Genomic DNA, 13,655 nt, shown 5'->3' with positions numbered 1-13,655 from the left:
CTCCTCTTCCTCCTCTTCATCCTCCTCCTCCTCTTCGTCTTCCTCCTCCTCTTCCTCCTCCTCTTCCTCATTTAATTCCTAAGTGGTCTTGTTCAAAAGAAACATTTAAGTCAACTTTTTCACTGCTGTAACAAAAAGACCTAACAAGAATAATTAGAGGAAGAAAAGTTTATTTGGGGGCTCATGGTTTAGAGGCCTTAGTCCATCAATAGACAGCTTCATACCTTGGGGCTCCAGGTGAGCAGAACTTCATGATGGAAGGGTGTGGTAGAGGAAAGCAGGTCAGAACATAGCCACCAAGAAGCAGAGAGAACGTGTAGTCGCTTCTTTTCCCCCTGATTTCTGTACAGTGTCTGCCACCCAGGAAGCAAAGAACGAGTAACACTGAGGCCCAGAAACTTGGTTAGTTGGTGGCCCCAAGTAGACTGGGCTGGGAGGGGCTGACTCACAGTATCCCAGCACACATAAGCTCAAAGGATAAACCAGAAGTCAAATCGGCCATTTGCAATGAAAACCATTGCTTTCATAAAGACAGATTTTTCTAGTCCCGGGTCAGCCTACCTTTTCTGGGGAAAAAAATTATTTTTTCAGTGCTGGGCAAGGAACCCAGGGCCTCGTACTAGCTTGGCAAGGCTATACCACTGAGCTCCACCCAGCCTCCCTGGGAAGTCCTAAGTGGTCATCCCCAAGTGCTCCCTTGCCCCAGCACACCATATGTGTTCCATGCTGCCTGGCCTCCCGGCTGCGGCACATTTCCTGGTGGGTCCGCTTTATTGTGTTCCATGTGTTTGCCTGCCACAGAGGCTCTCCCATGCGCTGTTCCTTGGCAGCCCCTCCGCTTCTGACAGCACACCCTGCTCACAACCTTCAGTTGACCTTTCCCTCCTTTAAAATTAGTAGCCTTTCACTTTTTTAGAGTGGTTTTAGATTAATAGGAAAATCGAAGGATAGTAGAGAGGGTTCCCTGTACCCTTTTATTTACATCTTACACTAGCGTAGTACATTGTTGAATTAAGGAACAGTGTCATTATTTACATAGGAGTGTACCTAGATTTCCTTCCTTTCATTCTAATGTCCCTATTCTGTTCTGGGATCCCATCCAGGTGACCACCTTAGATTGACTTGTCATGTCCCCTAGGCTCCTCTGGGCTGTGGTGTCCTCAGCCTTCCCTGGTTTGGGGATGACCTTTGCAGTTTTAGGGACTGGGGCTTTCTAGGGAGCCCTCCAGGGGAATGGGTCTGGCGTTCTTCTCATGGTAGGACCCAGAGCCCTTGACCCACTGCAACATCTGAGACGTGAACCACAGTAGGCATTGTCCCCTGGGTAGATGGCGAGTCCTTTCAGTCCAGTGTCTCAGAGACCAGCCCAGGGCCTAGAGAGGAGGTCAGCAAGTCCATGCTTGGACTTGGGAGCCTGGGCCCAGGCGGTGGGATTCTGCACCCTCCAGGTCTGCTTGGCAGCTCATGCCCCTCTTGCTGATGACGCTGGAAGGGAGTCTCCAGGAATCAAGGTGGCCACCCTTCAGTGCCCTTCTTCCTAATCATGAAGCTCAGCATTTGTGCCCCCCTTTCTTCTAGTGTCACAGCACTGCTCAATGCGTGACACACAGGCTGAGCTGGCTGAACAGGAAGCAGAGAAAGTGAGAGGAAGCTTCTGGGAACTCAGTGGCCCTCTGACCTTGCCGCAGTGTTTTTACTTTATGAAAGCATTTGTCTGCAGTAGAGTGACAAATTTAGAAAGAGTCCTTCACCTCAGGTAGTTTGGGAAATGCTAGCAAGAAGCTGCGTGGGCAGCTGGGTGTGGGCAGACTGCTGTATTGCTTGGGGCAACAGCTGCCAAGCAGGAGGCTGGCTTAGCTGGGAATGGGACTGGGAATTTGGAAACGAGAGTGCAGCTCGGTTTAATCACTGGGAATACAGTAGATGTCCACCAAAGTGGAGGGAAAGAGCCCTGGAGTTCCAGAAAGCAAAACCACAGCGTGTGGTAACGCCTATATGCTGACTTGGTGGATTCCTGAGTGACATGCTAGCCATGTGGCCAGGAGGAAGAGCGCCCAGGCTCTGGGGCCACCTGGCTTCCATCCCAGTCCTGCTGTGTGCTTCCTGTGAGGATTGGAGGCCTAAAGAAACCAAGTGACTTTCCCATTTGTGGAAAAAATGAGGCTAATACCTACTGTTTGACTTCTTGAGGCTGCTGTAACAAATTACCACAAGTTGGGTGGCTTAAAATAGCAAAAGTTTACTCTCTCATAGTTCTGGAAGCCAAAAGCCCAAAATCAAGGTGTCAGCAGGTTGGTTCCTGCTGGGGTCCCTCCCCTGGCTTCCACTGCTTGTGGCACCCCTCAGCGTTCCTTGGCTGTGGACGCAGCCCCCCAGCCTTTGCCTCCATCTTCGCAGGTGTTTCTCGCCCCCCACCCCGTGTCTCTCAGTCTTCATTCTTCCCTGGGTGTCGGGCCGTCCTCATCCAGTATGATTTCATCTTGACTAATTCCGTCTGCAAGACCCTGTTTCCAAATGAGTCATATCCTGAGGTTCTGGGTGGACAGGAATTTGGGGGCACACTGTTTGGCTGACTCTCACAGGATGGTTGTGAAAACCAGGTGAATCCGGTGAATCCACACCTGGCCCAAGGTAGATGCTCATAGCGGGGTTTTCTTTCGTAATCCCTGGCCTAGAGGCAGACAGCAGCTCTAGATTCTCCAACAGGAGCTTAAGGCCCTGGTTGGGTGTGTGGGGAAGGGAGTGGCAAGTCCAGGGGAATGAAAAGGTTAGGCAGAAGTCCTGTTAATGTCCTGGAGCGAGGGTCGGGTCCCCCAGCTTCCTGGAGATCTCCACAGGCCACGCCACCCAGTCTCCACCCTTACCTTACCTGGGTCTCAGTGGCATCTGACACTGCATTTCCTGTGGCTTCTCTGATACCACAGCCCCCTAGTTCCCTTCTGCTATGGCCCTTCCTTCTAGTCTCTTCTCAGGATCCTCTTCCATCCCTTGAACACCACCCATGGTGACGAGGCCACCAGCACCATTGTTCCCCAGATAGGAGAGCCTAATCTCAACAAGGGCTCTCTCAGCATCCCCTCTTCTTCCTGATGAAGAAGTGCTAGAGAACTCTCCACCTGGATGTCCCTGGGCCTCTCCTGCTGAAATATTGCTCCCAAACTGCCTCGGTGACCTCCCTACTGCCTGGCCTCTCCTGTCTCCTCTTCTCTCCCCTCTCCCCTCCGCTCTCTCACCTGGGCTATTGCAACAAGCTCCTGGCTGATCTCCCTCCCAGCGGTTCACTGTGTGACTCATTCTCCATGACACAGATCTTATTTCATTGTGATAAAATATATACAACTTAAGGGATTGTGGCTGGGTGGTAGAGTGCTTGAGAGGGCCTGGGTTTGATCCTCAGCACCACATAAAAATAAATAAATAAAATAAAGATATTTGTGTCTATCTACAACTAAAAGAAATAAAAATAAAATATATGAATATACGCAACTTAAAATTTACCACTTTAACCATTTAAAAATGTATAATTCAATGGTATCAATTATAGCCACCATGTGCAACCATCACCACTATTTCCACAAACTGAGTGGCATTTTTATCACTCAAATAGAAACTCTGGACTCATGAACTCCCCATGCTGTCTTGCCCAGGCCCTGCCTTCTGCCTCTGTGCATGTGTCTACTTTGGACATTCATGAAATCCTGCAATATGTGGCCTTTTGTGTCTGGCTTCTTTTACTGAGCATGTTTCAAGATTCATCTGTGTCATAGCATGTGTCAATGCCTCATTCCTTTTGATGACTGAATCAACATTCCATTATATAGATAAATTACATATTTATTTATTTATTATTTTTGCAGTATTGGGTGTTGAATCTAGGGATGCTCTACACTGAACTATATCCCTATCCCCCCCCTTTTTTTTTGTATTTTTTATTTTGAGACAGGGTCTTGCTTAGTTGCTGAGGCTGGCCTTGAACTTATGATCCTCCTGCCTTAGCCTCCCCAGTAGCTGGGATTACAGGTATGCACCACTGTACCTGGCTTATCTGTTGAATTTGATAAAAATGTATTTTGATGAAAACCCAATTATTTTAATCCACTTCAAATGAAAGCTAAAGTCTTGGCTAGCTTTCATCTCCATTCCTAGTGCTCTTTCCAACCTGGCCACAAGGGAAAGTTACCACCTCATGCTATAGGATGTCCACAGAACCTGTCGCAGAGGCCTGTCACCTGTGCCTCTTCCCCTGGACAGAGCTTGGCCTGTTATGAGCAGTTCTGGCCTGTTGATCTTTTATTCATTATGAAGCTGTTCCCCTGCTAGATGCAGCATCTTGAAGGGAGTGACTTTTTTTTTTTTTCTAAATCGAAAATAAAGCATATCTGTGATTAACAATTCAAATGTAATATGGATACAAGTTTTGTGATCTCCCAAATGGTGGCTTTGGGACCCAGAAAAGATTACTCAGAGAATGTTTTGGCTTTAGAATTAATATCCTCTGTATTAAAGTGACAGATTACAAACAAAATGCTTCCTTAGCATTTTGTTCACTTATACATTTATAAATCTAGCATGTTTTTGTAATCACTTTTGAGAAAGCTTAGATTAATGTTTGGCTTCACAAATTTGATTATTAGCTCTTTTTAAGCATTTAGAACTGCATTTATAAATTTAATATATTCAGTTTTACATGTTTTTAGTAGTCTAACAAATTCTTCACTGGCACTTAAGTAATTCTTAGAAATCTAATAAATTTAGTCACAAATATGGCAAATCTTAAGTTGTCTTAAGTGTTATAACATTGTACAACTTAATAGGATTTCAATTTAAAATCATAAGTCTAAATACACTATGTGTTTTAAATTAGAATCAAATCTAATCTGGTAGAAACTTTGATATGTCAAATTCTCTTAAACGTTATGCATTCCTTAAAAAAGAAGAACAAATTTTCTTATCATAAATATGTTACTTCTATGGATTTGTATGTGGTGCTGAGGATGGAACCCAGTGCCTCACACACGCTAGGCAAGTGCTCTACCACTGAGATACAGCCCCAGCCCCTGGCTTCCATCTTACTGCCACCCACTCTCCCCTCACAACAGAAGCATGTGGACCCCCAACCCCATGTTACCCCAACCACCTGCTCCAGGGCTGCTGGGGTTTCTTGCTTTCTTTGTCTGTCTCAGGTATGTCAAGGTCCTCTGCTTAAATTCTGCACACGTCAAGCTCCACCTGAGCTGTACAGTTGTAAGTCCTTACCAGGGACACGTACAGAAGCGTGCAGGTAGAAAAGGAAAGTCCCTCCTCGGCCAGACCATCTCCAGACTGCAACCACCGTGGACAGTCTGCAGTCACTCCTACAGGCCTTTCTCGTACATATAAATGCCCTCACACCCACGTCCCCATGTGTGCCACAGTCAAAATGACACTATGGATTTGTTTCGTTTCGTGATGTGCTCTTCTCACAAAGTTCTTGGTCACTCTCTCAGATCTATCACATTCTTTTTGTGGCAGCCAAGTTTTCCACTCAATGGCTTTGCCATAATAGTTTAAAATAATTCTTATTTTAACAGGTTTGTTTTGCTTTTTAAAATTTTGCTGTTAACACAGCATCACCAGGAAGATGCATCTTGGTTTATTTTGTTTAATTTTCCTATTATTTCTCTAAGAAAAGTTACAGGAGTTGCAATTGCTGGGCCTTAGAGTACAGATAGGGTTTAAAATTCAGATAGTCACAGCTACATTGCTCCCAGGAAGGGGGTGCTTATTTGTTCTCTGTGTGCAGGGGGCACCCATTTTCCTGAACTGGGCCTTGTCCTAGTTGTGGTTTTTATATTTGCATCCTTCATGCCTGGTGAAGCGCCTCATGTTGAATTGGCACCTGGGAACAGGTGACAGGGCCACTAGAGCTCGTGCAGGTTGTTACTGAGGCAAATCCACAAAACATAAGATTGGCCATTTGGATGTGTGCAGGTGGTTGGGCATTTAGTACATTCCCAATGTTGTGCACTCATCCTTCTGTCTAGTTCCAAAACATCTCATCCCCTCAGAAGGAGACCCTGTACCCAGTAGGAGCAGAAGCCTCCCATCTGCTCTCCAGCCTCTGGCAACCACATCTGCTCTGTCTCTGGATTTGCCTGCTCTGGACATTTCATATCAATGGAACCACAGAATGCATGGCCTTTGTGTTTGTCTTCTTTCACTAGCATGTGTTTTTGTGGGGCAGGGGAGGGATACTGGGGATTGAACTCAGGGGTACATGACCACTGAGCCCCAGCCCCAGCCTATTTTGTATTTTATCTAAAGACAGGGTCTCACTGAGTTGCTCAATGCCTCACTTTTGTGGAGGCTGGCTTTGAACTTGAGATCCTCCGCCTCAGCCTCCCGAGCTGCTGGGATCACAGGCGTGCACCACCACACCCAGCTAGCATCATGCTTTTAAGTTTTGTCTGCATTGTAGCCTGTGTCAGGGCTTCACTCCATTTTATGGAATAGTGAGTAATAATGAATAAATTAACTAGATACAGATATTCTTATGTTATTATTAGTGATTAATAATGAATCAATTAAACATAAATATCCTATTGTGTAGATAGACCACATTTTGCTGTGTTTTTGGAAGGTTTGAGCTGAGCTGGACGCTGTTCCTCCCTGTCCTGTTTTGCAGGATTCCTGTGCACACCATATTTGACAGCTGCCCAGAAGGTAATGGCATTAGGGCAATAGCCATTACCCGTGACGCCAAGTATCTGGCAACCATCTCAGATGCTGAAGTCCAGGTAAAGGGCCCTCTGGGTTGGCCTCAGCAAGCTGGTCAACCTGTCAGGTGTCCCCACAGTCAGCTCTGCTCCAGCCAGCTGGCCTCTGAAGTATTCCCAGGAGATGACCAGACTCCATGGTGCAGAGTTGGCACTTCCTGCTTTGTGGCTTGGCTTGTGGTCCATTGCTTAGTTGCCTGATGTTACCGTGTCACCACAAGGGACATAGGTCTCTGCAGCAGCCCTTAGAGGCCTTCTCACTGTGCTCTCCTTTGTAGAAAGTGTGCATCTGGAAGTGGACTTTGGCAGTGGAGACGCCGGCGTGCAGTCTCCTTCTCCCCAAGGAGTATGGTTTCCAGGTAGGTCAGTCTGGTCCTATAACCCTCAGCCTGACCTCACACTGAAGCCAGGTCAGAGCCTACCTTTTGCTTTGGTAGAATTCTGCTGTGGTGCAGCAGCACTTTTAAAAGCACTTTCATATCCCAGGCCTTGTTTATCTTTGCTTAGAAAAGCTAATATAGTTCAAGCACTTATTATGTGCCAGATTTGGCTAAATTCTTTACTTACATGATCTCACATAATCCAGGCAAACATGCTAGCAAAGAGATATTAATGTCTGTGGACTATTAGTAATTATTCAATAATCGGTCTGAAGTCACCCAGCTAGCAGACTTTCCTCTTCTAGACACGTGCTCTTAACTGCTTCTAACCTTATCAGAAGCTCATTGAAGTATGGAGAGAAATTTTCATTATTCTTCTCAGTTTACATGAGGTGACTTGCCAAGGTCACCTATAGCATTTCTGCATAGTCTCTTACTTTCCTGTGTCACTCCTGTCTGCCATGTTGTCACAATGTCCCTTGGATCCTTCATTCGTTATACATCTGTTGAGGATGTGCCCTGTGCCGGGCACCTACCCGGCTCACAGGGTCTAAAACCCCCAAAGAGGGTTTGGGTCACTAGACTCAGCAAGATACATGTCTTTATGCAGTCCTTATGCTTTGATTCCCTCCTTCCCCTTCTGAAAAAAAAATGTCCTTATTTCTTAAAGTGGCACTAATACATAGTCAGGTATGTGTGGTGACTTGGCGTGGGTTTTCCTATTGCTGCGGAAAGTGCCTTCAGGGCTCTGTAGAGACTGCACTGGTCTGTGGGTCACTCTGGGTGCTGGTGTCTTCTTAATAATATTATTTTCCAGTCCTTGAGCACCAGATGTCTTGTGTTTATTTATATCTTCTTTAATTTTTTTCAGCAGTATTTTAGTTTCCTTTGTACAAATCTTCCACATCCTGGATTAAATTTATCCCTGTGTATTTGATTCTTATTTATGCTCTTATAATTGTAATTGTTTTCTTAACTCCCTTTTCAGATCATTCGTTGCTAGTGTACAGAAATGCAGGAGAATTTTGCATCCTGTGACTTTGCTGAATGCTCAATTTAAATTTACATTGATTATGATTAAATAGAACTTCAGATGGGTTCCTCAGTATTGCTAGCTGCCCTGGAAGTGCTCACATGTGGCTGTTAGGTACTATATTTGGCATCACAGATCACGCGGAGCGTTTCTATCATTGCAGGCAGTTCTGTTGGGCAGCTCATACCCCCTCCCCTAGTGAACTCTGCCTTCTTGGTACCCTAGCTGAGCAGGGGATGTGGCTGGAGAAAGCCGCCCAGAGAGCTGATTCATGTGACCTTGAGTTCAGCCATTAAGAGCAAAAGAGCTCTCTGCTGTTCTGGCTGTTCTGGTGGCTGGCTAGCCTGCTTCCCACCTCACCGTGTACACACACACACACACACACACACATTTTGTAGTTGTTGTTAAATAAAGCACAAATGCAAAATATGTGTATTTTAAAGAAGAAAACAAAATGTACCTATGAACTTACCACTGATGAAGACATGGAACATGACCCAACCCTAGAAGCCCACTGTGTGTGTGTGTGTGTGTGTGTGTGTGTGTGTGTGTGTGTGTGTGTTTGGATGTTTGGTTTGGTACTGGAGATTGAACCCAGGGGTGATCTTCCACTGAGTTACACCTTCTACACCTTCAGCCCTTTTTATTTTTTATTTGATTCAGGGTCTCACTAAATTGCCCAGGATGGCCTCAAACTTTTGATCCTTCTGTCAAGGTCTCCCGAGGAGCTGGCATGACAAGCATGTGCCACCATGTCCCTCTTTGATCCCTGTCCCCAATCTTATTTGCTTTCTTTTCTCCCTGCAGTGAACCACTATCCCAAGTTTTGTGTTATACATTCCCTGTTTTCTTTATACTTTTCTCTATTTATGTATCCCTCAATTTCATCTTATTTAGTTTGACCTGCTTTTGACCTTGATATATTTGAAGTATATTTTATTGCTTCATCTGCTCAGCATTGCTTCTGGGACTCATCCTTGTTGGTTGCCGAGCTGTGATTCTTTCATCCTCACTGTTGCTCTGAGTGTAACACAACTTACCCTGGTGATGGGCGTTGGGCTCCTTTCATTCCTCTTCCACTCTTCCCACCCCGTGGCTCTATCCAAACCATGCTTGTTGTGGTCTCCGGCATGCCAGTGGGATGACCATGTTAGATCTCTTTACTCTTCGTCTGTGAGCCGCTCCATCCATGACTTACAAGACACTTTTTGTGCTATCACAGAGACCAGTCTTTCTCTGGCTCCTTTGTGGATTTTTTTCTTTCATTTGCATACATTATAAATATTGGTGTTCCTCAGATTTAGTTCTAAGCCATCCTCTTTCTCCTCCTCCTGCACCTTCTTCATCTGCTTTAATTCAACTTCCTCTTTCTCTATCCCCCCCCTCGTCCTTCTCCTCCTCCTCTTCCCCCTCCTCCCCCTTCTCCTCCTCTGTTCTTTGTAGCTTTCTTGAGTGTTCTCATCCATTCTAAAGATGCCCTGAAGTTGTTCCTCTCCCCTGCATCTCTCCTGCCATCCTGTCCAGGCCGTAGTCACCTCTACCTCGTGACTACAGCTCCTTACCCTGGGGCTCTGAGCTCACTCTGGCCTCACCCCTGAACATTCTACCCCTGCAGGCACATGATGTTCTTTAAAAGAGTAAAATATATATGTCTCTCTTACTTAAACCCTTGTATGATTTCTCATTACCCTTAAAATAAAAACAAAACACCATATTATGGCCTCCAAGGTCTGATCTGATCCATTAATCAATCTTCCAACACTGAATTCTATATAAGTGAACTTGTTTGTTTGTTTGTTTTTGCTGTGGGCTTTGGCTTCTTTAAAAAACTCAATCATTTTGTTCCATGCATCAATAGTTTATTCCTCTTTATTGCTGAATAGTGGCACATGGTTATGTTACAATTTGTTTATTCACTGTTGGTGGACATGAGTTGAGGCTATTAAAAATTAAGTTGCTATGAATGTTCATGTACAAGCCTTTGCATAAATATATGCTTTCATTTTCATGGTAGTTTTCTTTTTCTGCTTTCCTTCCCCTTTCTTTGTTTCTTGGCACTCTACCACTGAGCTATATCTCCAGCCCTTTTGTATTTCTTTGAGACAGTCTAAGTTGCTTAGGGCCTCACTAAATTGCTGAGACTGTCTTTGAATCTCGATCCTCCTGCCTTAGCCTCCCAAGCCACTGGGATTACAGGTGCATGCCACCATACCCGACAATTGTTTTTATTTTTGAAGGATATTTTCCCAGGTAAAGAATTCTATTTTCTTTCAGCAATTTGAAGATAAGACTCCATTGTCTTCTAACTTCTTCCATTTCTCTTGAGAAATCAGCCATCAATCTGTATTTCTTTTAAATTTTTTTTTTTTAGTTGTTGATGGACCTTTTAATTAATTAATTATATGTGGTGCTGAGAATCAAACCCACTGCCTTTTGCTAGGCAAGTGCTTGAGCACTTGATTCCCAGCCCCAATCTGTATTTTCAAAGTTATCTGGATACTTAGAAATTTCTCTTATTTTTCAGTAATGTATCTGTTTGTATATGGGTATGTTGTTGATTTTTTAAAGCTTACTTTTGGGGGGTTTCTTGAACCTGGGATGCTTATATCTTTGCTCAGTTTTGGAAAATTCTTAGCCATTGTTTCTTTAAATATTCCTTCTGCTACATTCTTCTCCTTCTGGGACTCTAATTACAAATGCGTTGGGCCTTTTTTATTGTGTCCAGTTGGTCTTTTGTTCTCTTTTTTGTTTTTATATCCTTTTGTCTCTTTATGATCTCTTCTGGATGTTTTCTGCTATAATTTATCTTTCTTTTCTACTGGCTCATCATCTCTTTGGCTGTATCTAATTTCCTTTTAAAACATCTTTTTGAGTTTTTTAATCTTTTTTTTTCGGATCTAAAATTTCCATTTGCTTCTTTTTTAAAAAATAGCAGTGTCTGCTGAGATCTTCTTATCCTAGCTTTCTTCAGCGTATTAATCACAGTTTTCAGGCTGCGTCGGTTATTCTCACACCTGGACTCCTGTCGGCCTCTTGCTTCACCCCCTTGGTTTTCAGTCATTTGCATCTGCCCCTTTCATATGTCTGGTTATGTTTCATTGAATTCTCAGTGTTCTATTTTAAAAAGTCTAGAAATAATTTGAACTTGGGATGATGACTTCCTTCAAAGAAAACTTGTTTTCCCTCAGAACTGGGGATTGAACCCAGGGGCCTCACATATGCTAGGCAAGCGTTCTACCACCAAGCCCTCTCTCCAGTCCTTTTTATTTTTATTTTGAGATGGGGTCTTGCTAAGTTGCCCAGGCTGGCCTTGAACTTGTTTGTGATCCTTCTACCTCAGCCTCCCAAGTTGCTGGGGTTACAGATGTAGCCACCATGCCCACAAAGACTCGGCAAAGTAGTCAGTCTTGGAAGGTTCTGGTCCGTGCACTTGCTTTTATCAGGTCCTCCTTCCCCCAGGCCTCTGGCCTGGATGGTTTAAGCAGTAGGCAAAGGAATGGGTTTGGAGCTGGGGTGAAAGCGACTAGCCTGGAACATAAACAGCTTTCCCCTGTCTCAGTGCTGCCCCCTGTAGCCCGTTATCTCTGGCTGTAGCTGCCCATCTCCAGTGCACATTTCCAGATACAGGCCTTCTGGCTCCCCGGGAATTTCTCGATCTGTTGTTGTTGTTGTTGTCGTCATTGTTTTGTTTCTGCATGTAATGTTTCCCTTACTTCTGTAGTTTCTGCAGAAGTGATTTTGGGGAAGGAAGCCAGCAACTCAAACCATGCACAATCTTGGCAGGAATCAAACTCTTCTTCCAACATCTTGCTTTCGTTCCAAGATCTCTTGTGGCCCTGTCAATTTTAGAAATGTGAATGCAGAAGTCCTTGTCCACAAGGACACAGAATAGAGGTCATTGGAGAGGGGCTGGGGATATATAGCTCAGTGGTAGAATGTGTGTTCAGCATGCATGAGGCCCTGTCCCTAGGACCGAAAAAAAAAAAAGGGGGGGGGTATTTTGAATGTTGGTTTACTTTCTTTCACTTATTCTAGTTTATAGAATTGTAATAAGTAAGACTTGAAAATGAACACACTTTCTACTGTATTCCTTAACAACCAGCATTTAAATGGTATTCTCATTGCCCACCACATGCCATGTCTTCTGTTTTATATTCCTTCTTGGTTATGTATTTTAATTAAAATTATTATTTAGCTGGACACAGTTGCACACATCTGTAATCCCAGTGGCTCGGGAGGCTGAGGCAGGAGGATCTTGAATTCAAAGCCAATCTCAGCAATTTAGTGAGGCAATAAGCAACTCAGTGAGACCTTGTCTCTAAATAAAATACAAAAAGGATTGGGGATGTGATTGGGGATTGGTGGCTCAGTGGTTAAGTGCCCCTGAGTTAAATCCCTGGTACCAAAATTATACATATTATTAACATATATATTATTTAACATTAATATGTATTTTTTAACATTCAATTTAACCAGAGAGAAACAAAATATATCATGTAATATATTTTCATACTTCCTATTTCAGAACTACCTTACTTTTAATCCAACAAATAATAAAGAATTGGTGAGCAATAGTAAAACACAGGCAATATATTATTCATGGGTAAGTAGAAATATTTTGATTTCTTTAAATATGGGTACAAGTTTATTCTTTGGATACAGACATTTTAGTAATATAATAATACTGTATTTAGGGAGCAATGACTATATATCAAAATGTTGATTTAATTATAGTCTTTGTTTTAGTCCCATTGGAAATTAGCATATTAAGTCAGAAACATAATTAAATTTCTTTAAGTAATAAAGCAAATGTTTATTTGAATATAGTTACAGGTCTAAAAGTGTATTTTGAGATCATGGACTTTATTTCCTTTCAGAAAGGAATTAGCAAACAGATCGGTAGTAGCATATATACCAACACAGGAAAAAAGAATGACATTAAAGAACAAAGTTAGGGCCTGGGGAGATCGCTCAGTTGATAGAGTGCTTGCCGAGCACGCACATACCCTGGGTTCAAACCCCAGCATCACTAAACAAACGGTGGGGCTGGGTGGGCTAGGGTTGTGGCTCAGCGGTAGAGCTCTTGCCTAGCAGGAGGTACTGGCTTTGATCCCCAGCACCACATTAAAAAAAACTAAAACTAAAACTAAATAAACAAAGGTTAAAAAAAAATGATGAGGCTGGGGATGTGCCTCAGAGGCAGAGCCCTTGCGTACCTTGTTCAATTCCCAGCCCTACACAAAAAAATTAAACGTAGAATTGCCATATGACTCAGCAATTCTAAGGTATATGCCTGAAAGAATTGAAAACAGGCATTCATACAAATAGTGCTACACAAATACTCATTGGAGCAGCATCTCCACCATAATCAAAAGGTCAAAACAAGCCATATGTCCATCGACTGTCAATCAGCTGATGAATAGGTAAACAACGAGACAAATTCATACAATGGAATATTATCAAATGAAGTACTGGTACTTGCTGTGA

General features: G+C 43.6%; 1 protein-coding gene across 1 annotated transcript in view; it reads left to right on the top strand.

Annotated features, from left to right (window-relative positions):
• Positions 1-13,655, top strand: part of Cfap251 (cilia and flagella associated protein 251) — a 65,826-nt gene that overhangs the window by 12,358 nt on the left and 39,813 nt on the right. The window contains exons 7-9 of the mRNA XM_026403016.2: positions 6,665-6,776; positions 7,034-7,114; positions 12,694-12,771. Of these exons, the coding sequence (XP_026258801.2) occupies positions 6,665-6,776; positions 7,034-7,114; positions 12,694-12,771 (271 nt within the window). The remainder of the gene's footprint in view (positions 1-6,664; positions 6,777-7,033; positions 7,115-12,693; positions 12,772-13,655) is intronic.

Source organism: Urocitellus parryii, chromosome 3 (genome assembly GCF_045843805.1).
Source record: "Urocitellus parryii isolate mUroPar1 chromosome 3, mUroPar1.hap1, whole genome shotgun sequence".
Classification (NCBI taxonomy): Eukaryota; Metazoa; Chordata; class Mammalia; order Rodentia; family Sciuridae; genus Urocitellus; species Urocitellus parryii.
The sequence above is the reverse complement of the archived record's forward strand: the minus strand, read 5'-3'. Positions and strand labels throughout refer to the sequence as shown.